The sequence below is a fragment of the Fulmarus glacialis genome, unplaced genomic scaffold (assembly GCF_000690835.1).
Source record: "Fulmarus glacialis isolate BGI_N327 unplaced genomic scaffold, ASM69083v1 scaffold27053, whole genome shotgun sequence".
Taxonomy (NCBI): Eukaryota; Metazoa; Chordata; class Aves; order Procellariiformes; family Procellariidae; genus Fulmarus; species Fulmarus glacialis.
Window position 1 is genome coordinate 1032 of NW_009203998.1, and position 7868 is coordinate 8899.

General features: G+C 40.0%; 1 protein-coding gene across 2 annotated transcripts in view; it reads left to right on the plus strand.

The window, feature by feature from the left end:
• The first annotated feature begins 3182 nt into the window (after window positions 1-3182).
• TAF5L (TAF5-like RNA polymerase II, p300/CBP-associated factor (PCAF)-associated factor, 65kDa) overlaps window positions 3183-7868 on the plus strand; it is a 16255-nt gene continuing 11569 nt past the window's right edge. The window contains exon 1 of one of the 2 annotated variants that reach the window (XM_009574833.1): window positions 3183-3375. In XM_009574833.1, coding sequence (XP_009573128.1) covers window positions 3234-3375 — 142 coding nt within the window. In that variant the 5' untranslated portion in view covers window positions 3183-3233. The remainder of the gene's footprint in view (window positions 3376-7868) is intronic. The other variant, XM_009574832.1, reaches the window with a different exon arrangement.

Below are 7868 nucleotides of genomic sequence, written 5' to 3' on the forward strand. Positions count from 1 at the left end.
CTTACGTATTTTGCTTATCAGTAAAAATGGTTAATGGTATTAGTATTTATTGTTCTCTCTGGCTGTTTGAGAACGAGGCAGCTGGGACTTCTGAACAATTGTTTTAAGCTTTCTGCAGGCATGGACAGGGAACGCTGTATGTGTTCAGTTTGTTTCATATTTTAGAGATTATTTTCGGTGATGAGAGCTAGAGTCTTAAAATTGATTGGCAGTTAAAATGGCAGGCTTGTCCTTTTTTGCCTTTAAATTCTGCATCATTGACCTGTTGTGAACTGGCTCAACTTGAACCCAGTTAAAGGCATTTTGGCAGGCCATCCTTACGTTTATTTTATGATATACTCTAATTTTGAGGGCTTGATAAGGAATATTTGTAGGAACATTGGTTTTGCTCTTCTTGCACTTCTCATGAATGCTTTCCCTGCTCCTGTGACATTGCTTTTTGTAACGCTGAGAGTGACATAACCTCAGTGTAAGCTGAGGGCAAAGTGAATGAAGAAACAAAGACCTGAAATGAAAGTAGGGGTGATGGTGTGTCTGATGCCCATGGATGTTTCTTGGTGAAGATGCATTTCCTGTAAGGTAGTTCCTGTTCTGTCACATGGGAGTAACAAGATTCTGCTTGGAACACCCACTACTGTGGCTGCTGGGAGGAGTAGACAAGGTACGTGAAGGGAGCAAGAAACTGTACAGGTTGCATAAAGCAGCTGCAAATGCCACGTAGCTAATCTTGGCTGAAGAAACTGGGGCTTCCCTGTTATCCCCAAAGCTCTGAAAAAGCTCGGATTTGAATCAGCTGTCAGCGACTGCTCCTTTCCCGGGCCCTTCTCTCTTGCTGCTAAAATGTCCCATCCTGATGTTAGAATTTGAGACTACTGGGTAACCTACTGCTTTTTTTGCCTGTCATTTAAAATTTACCATTCTCTCTGTTGGTCATTGCTCGTTCAGCAGCTTGAAAAGGCTGATCTCAGTGCTCCTCTTGTTTGTCACTGTCATTTCAAAGGGTACTCTGGAGTCCTACATCTTTCACACACCAGTTTTCAGTTTCTCTGATCCATTATGGGTTTATGAGGAATTATCTGTACATGCATGCTGTGCCATAATGAATAAGGATTTTCTCACCAAATCTAACCTAGGGCAAATTGATCCTGTAACTGAAGCAAAAAAGTATGGGCAAGGATGTTTCTAGATGCTCTCTCTCTGCAATTGAACCACAGACCTGAGGCCGATTTGCATAATTTTGACTGGCTAAACGGCTTCAGAAACATTTAGTTGAGTCTGGTCCGTGCCATTTTGGGAGTGAGTTTCTTTTGGATTATAAATCAAATACAACAATCTAGATGCAAACTCTCCAAAATGGGTTCTAGACCTGAAATAATCATCTTTGAGAGTATCTCAAATATAATTACGTTGCTACCCAAGCCTAAGCTGTATGGCCAACTGCATGCAGAGGCATTAGGGTGGACCTGGGCAAGTCGCTTGTACGGGAGTCCATACTGCTAGTTGAAATGCAGAATGGTAACGTAATACATAGCGAAGCTTAATTAAGGGTGTTTTTTAGGAGAATGCTGAGATGCTGGTCCATCCCTGTGTCCACCCTTCTTCATGGTCTTCATTAGAATTCTGTCTTTCCTACAGTTTTGTGCAGCAGAAAAAAGTGTTATATTTGAGACAGCGTAAGTCTCAGATATAATTTCTTTAATTGCAAGGAAGGTGAAAAGGAAGTTTGCTTTTGGAATGGAAGAAATTGTGGTTGAAACTCATAATTTTAATGGGTCTATCTGGAAGTGCTTTGAAAATTCCACACCTGTTGATACCCCTTCCCCGCCCTCAACAGTTATTTCACCTGTGAGAACAAATGGAAATCTCTTTAAGGTTTTCGCCAAAGCATACGGGCTTGCAATTCCACGTATCTGTTTAAAGTAACTTTTGCTGAAACCTTGCATCCCCATCTGCTTGGGACTTCACAGAGGGCTTATTGTTCTAACAACTGGGATAAGCACTGAAGTGTGCATGGGTATTAGAAAAGGCTCATTTATGATCATATTTTTAAAGCTGTCATTTTGTTAGAAATACGGTTCTTACAAGGGGTGGAGGGCATCCTTGTCTGTGTCTCTGAGAAGTTGTGTTTCATCAGATTTAGCTACTCAGACCAGAAAGCATGTGCATTTGTAAAACGTATGCAGGTCATTGGCAGTGGGGCTGTAAGGTATAGAACTGTCTTGAGGCAGGCTTTACCTATTATTCTGGTAGAATAAAACTGTTGCTTAGTTCTGGTTTATTTAAAGACTTCTGGGTTATCTAAACTTCTGTGTAAAATCGATGGCTATTGCAATGGATTGGTGACAGTCGGGGACTTCTCAAATAGCCAGGGACCTATTGCATTCATGCTACTGAGGTTCTTTTATTACAAGGCAGAGGCTAAAAGCTAGCATCGGGCTCCTTTTGGTTTTGAGATACTACAAAGTGGTGTTTGTGGGGATGGCTTTCAAAATTTATATAAAGGAAACTTCAAAGGATTTTTTTTTTTTTTTTTTTTTTTTTTTTAACTTTTGTAGGAGGGAAGTTTAGGTAAATGGGGGCAGGTGAAAAAGGCAGAAGTCTCTGCTTTTGTTTTAATTTCCCTGTTTTTTTCCTGGGGACTTCCTGACTGAAGTGCCAGAAGTCTGGCTCTAACCTTTAAGTTCAGGTGATAAGCTATCGCTTCTTGGACTCCCCAAATAGGTGTGCTATTTAAAGCATTATGATTCTGAAATTTCCTTCTTTGTATATTAATTTCTCATTCCCTTGACTCTTCTGGAATTGTTTTGTTGGTTGTTCAGGCAGAGGAATCAGAAAATGACTGAAGAATACCCAAACTGCTACTGTAAAAAAGCAAGGAGGAGTAACGTTCCCTTTCTATGAGTTATTTTTACAAAAATAAATGCTTCAGCTCACTACTGCAGTTTTAGTCCAGAATCCTCAAAAGTATTTTTGATTCCTCAGTGAAATTAGTAGAATTAGGCAGCAGAATATCTTCAGGGATCTGATTCAAAGTGTCTAGTTACGCCTTAGTACTGAGAGGCAAACGCCTAAAGGTTTTGTTTCATACTTCAGTAATGAAGTTGTTTGACTTCAGCAGTGAAAATACAGAGCTGTTTGTCTTCTATCAGTTTAATACAGCTACAGTGTATGTTGATCTTAGCGTATAGCTACGCGGTAAGAGCCTCATCATCTCTTTCTTTTCTTTTGAGGTCATGAAACGCGTACGCACAGAACAGATTCAGATGGCAGTGTCCTGCTACCTCAAGCGCCGTCAGTATGTGGACTCAGAAGGTCCTCTAAAACAAGGGCTGAGGCTGTGTCAGACTGCTGAAGAGATGGCAGCTAATCTCACAGGTAATCCTACCATATTTTCCATGTGTGCTTCTTGGCAGAGTTGTGACAAGTGTGAGTATGTATATTGGTAACTATGTGAATTTATCTGCATGCATGGACAGCTCTCCTTTTGAAATAAAGAAATTTCCCAGTGTGAAGTTGGTGTGAGTTATGAACTTTTGAAGGATGAAAACGTGGGTGAAAGTGTAACAAGGTGAGATTCATGGTCGGTGAAACAGCAGGCTGAAATACCAGGTCAGGGTAGTGGAAAATGCATATTTTGTATCCCAAAGAACATGAAGTCTGGTGAGTAGTGGTGCTGTGGGGTGGAGGTGAGAAGAACCTAGATGAGGAATTAAATAGAAGCAGGAAAATCTGTTCTACCCTTTGTAGTCCAGGAGAGCTATATCTTGTGAAATGGAAGTGATACAGACTATTTCTTTCTCTGGCCTAGTCAGCTTTCTAGTCGTGAAAGCTCTGCTCTGTCACTTAAAAAACAAACAAACAAAAAAAAAAACCCAAAACCAAAAAAACCCCAACCTTCAGTGGATGACACAGTTTATTTACCTGCATTTCCCTTTCTCCTCTTTCTTAAAGGCTTCTGAATCCTGTTACAGTACCTGCTTCTCAAATCCTGTCTGTGACAGTCTTCATTAAAATTATTATTTTTGTTATAACAAACTATGCTACTGCTTGAGCACATACAAATACTGAAATGATGCAAGCAATGTGGATTAAATTTACTTGTAAAAGTAATAGAAAATACTGGGCTGACCTTTGGGTGAAAATGCAATGAAGAAATGTTTTCTGTTAATGAAACTGCTTAGATTGTGACAGTATCCCAGGCTAAGTGGTGGAGACCTTAGTTACTTTTGATATAACTTGATCTGGCAAAACATTAGTTGCTATATAACTGTGCTTGTAGCTAGATAAGATTGGATGCCAAAATAGCTCTTTCCACCTCTAGAGTATTTTGCCGTAGTTGCAATCCAAAGATGAGTGCCTTGTGGGTAAAAGTCCAGGCTGAGTCTCTCAGAGGCCTGACGGAAATTGGGTAATACTTCGTTACTAGAAGTGACTTACATCTTCTTAGTACTTTTCATTTCCTTGCTGTTTTCAGAGTAACTATCAGAAGTTTGTTGCAACTCCCTGAAATAATACTGGGGTAGATGGGGAAGGAATGAAGCCAAAGTAAAATGCTTAATTGTTTTTGATGGGAGATTTTACAGGAGAGGTGGGTAGAAAGGTCAGTATTGAAATGGAATTAGAACTTGGGATCAATCCATACCAGGAGGACACAAGAGTATCTGAAGTAGGAGAGACAAATTGGATTGCAAGCCCTTGCATTTGCGTATGACATCATGCAGGGAAAAAAATGTTTCAGTAAAGAATGTGAATGAGTGTATGACTGGGTTTTGTCTTTTTACTAATCTTCCACCAAATGTTATTACTAAATTTCTTCTTATTAGTCTGTGTCCTTTCGCCAATGCAAGGGTTTTGTGGCTGGTGATTCAGAACTTAGTCATCAGTTTTCATTAGAACTGAAAATGGTCTGCTCTCATGTATTCGGCTGCTTACTACTACTTCTTGTCAAACATGCTTGTAGTAAGCTGTCAGTGAGTATGCTGCAGTTCCGTGAATGGCTGTCGAAAAAGAAAAACCCAGCTTGTACTTACTCTGACAACAGAGGCTGAAAATACTTTCTGCTGCAGTCATCTTAATTTGAATAAAAACTGACCAGATTCTAAAGCCTGTGTTGCTTTATTTCAGGGAAAGCGATCAATATTTTTGTCTGAAGATGTCTCTGCTCGTTCCTTAACAAAACTCACCTCGCTTTTTCTGTTCAGCTCTTTTCTTTTGTTTGACTTTTAAGTTAACCAGCCTGTATAAATGGGAGAGTTGCTTACTTCTCTCTTCAATTCTGTGACTACTTCTTTCACAGTGAAGAGTGTCCTCTCGTTTTGGTTTTAAATAGTTTTGTTTCTCAGCAAATAGTTTTAATAGTTTAAATAGTTTTACCTCAGCATTTCTTTTTGTCGTCTTCCAGAATCTCTTCAGTTCAGCTCTTCTCCGTTGCTTCATATACTTGCTGTATCTGTACAGCTGTGTTTTCACAGAATCATGGAACAACCCAAGTTGGAAGGGACTGCAAAACATCATCTGGTCCAACCTTTCGTGGGAAAGGGAGTCCAGATGAGATTACTTAACACGCTGTCTGATCACATCTATAGTAAAATACAGCACGGAGCTTCCTCATGACTATCCCATATTTCTGTAGAAAACTAGAAGAATATTTGAGGACAGAATGAGTGACTTAAGGAACAGGTTTACTCTAATATTGCCCCTAGTATACTATTGACACATAGAGCTATCTGAAATAATGTAAAATTATACATTATCACACTCATGTAAAAGAGGAATCAGTTGCTGTGAAACAGCGTTTACAATAGCCCCACATTTGCTAGCTGGAAGCAGTGCTGTTCATAGCCAACACACAAGACCAGGAGGCTACTGTCCATATCCCTGAGTTAGGAGTGAGTTCCTTTGAATTTGCTATCAGGTCACATAGCTGGCTGCCATTACTGGAAGCAAAGTCAAGGAGCAGATGTTTCCAATAGATATTCTTATGACCACTGGGGAAGGTGGAAAAGAAACTATGGTAGATTTATTAATGTATTAGAAGGATATGGCCAGTGTTTTATTTCTACCAGGAGAAAAATATGCCTGAAAATTTACTCTCTTGTTTTGGAATCAGTTGAGCTCTTGATCCCTTTTGCAGTTCTAGTTGGTGTAAAGTTTTGGGAAGTAAAGAAGGAAAATAATTAGAATTTGAACTTGTTGTAACTGTCTAATATGTAGGGTTCATTTACCATTTGTTTGATGGGAATGAACTCTAGCATCATTACTGAAACAGTAATAATGATTGCCCTGCCAGACTGCTCCAGGATAGGTAGCCAAAGATGATGTTCCTCTTTCTGAAGCATGAAGTAAATCTTAATTTTGGAATTAAGTCGCTTGTACAGAGCAAATTAAATAGGTGGCATGGAGGGAGCACTTCATAAAGCCAAGGACAGTAAGTTGTGCTTGCATGGCACGAGCGAGGTGGCAAGTCATTCCCGTTCCTGCCTGTGAAGAGTTGACCCTTGTATGTAACCCTGTGACACAACATAAAAGACGGGCCCTCGTATTTCTCTTTTTCTTTGCTTTTACAATGAGTAGAATTGTGACATTGAAAACTGTCACTAAGCATTTTTGAGTTACTACATGTGCATGCATGCAGTTTACTTTCTCATGCTCAATATTGATTATATTAAATTTTAAGTCTGAATAGCAGAGTTTTTTACTTCAGCCGTTAAGTAATACCAGTATGTCAGCCTGGAGTTCTTACCAGCTTTGAGTTTCTGAAGCAGGCAGGCTGTAGTGTATCTGTGCCTTTCACCAGGTTATATTTGTTTATTTCGAAACTGATTTGAGTGAAGATAGGGTATTGGTGCTGGAATCTCTATTTGGTTTTTTCCCATGAGAGGATGATAAGCACAGCCCAGCTCTCTGAATTCAGCTTGCCCTGGAGAGCCGGTAAACATACCTCCTGTATTTACATAAGCTCCAGGAAGATAGACCTGTGCCTTACCAGAGAGAGGGGGGAAAATAGTGACAGGCTGCCTGTGCACCATGTGCTGATCTCTTTCTAATTAGAAGCATTGAGATGAGCTGGAGGCTGGCCTATCTCTTTTTAGCATGTGAAAATTTGATGATGTTGTTTATAGACTTCCAGGGCTGTCAGAGTTGTGCCTCTGTGCGTGAGCCAAATGCTGGAACAAACAGCGATCGATCAGGACTAGGAAAGCAAAGGGAGAGAGTAGAAAGTGGTGGGGGGCAAGGGAGACTGAAAGAAGTTGAAGGAGTTGAAAGTGAGAGTAATAAAAAATAGGTTTTTGTGGAGGGGAAAAATAGTTATGAATTGAAAAAAAGGAAAGGAAAACAGAGTGAAACTTCTTGCCCTGTTGTGCTTTTCTTAGAAGAGCAGATGAATTAACATACTAGTTAAAATTTAGAAATGTAAATTTTGTGACTTGTGTTTGTAATCACTGGTATTTGTATATGCTTAGGATGTGTTGGTGGGCGTCTGTAAACTTGCATGAAGTCCCCTGTCAAATTTGGAGGGGTTAGCAGAGGAGCAAAGGTTTGGTGCCAGAGAAGGAAAAGCCAGTTCCCTTCCTAAATAGTTCAGAACCACTTTTACCAGAGTTGATACTGGTTCTGAAAATCAGTTTAACACTCAGGAGACTATAACAACTGGGTTTGTGGTCAGATACCAGCTGCCCTTTAACCTAAAATCCTCAGCAAGCAGGACACATTTTGATTAAAAACTAGTGTTTGCGTAGAGATTCAGTGTGTTTTCACCACCACCTCAGGGAGACTAGTAAATGATAGTGACTGGGGCAAAGAATTTGAGACTCTGAGGTAGTGTCACTGCAGACCTTCTGTCCACGATGGGTGGTGGGTCCTGCTGA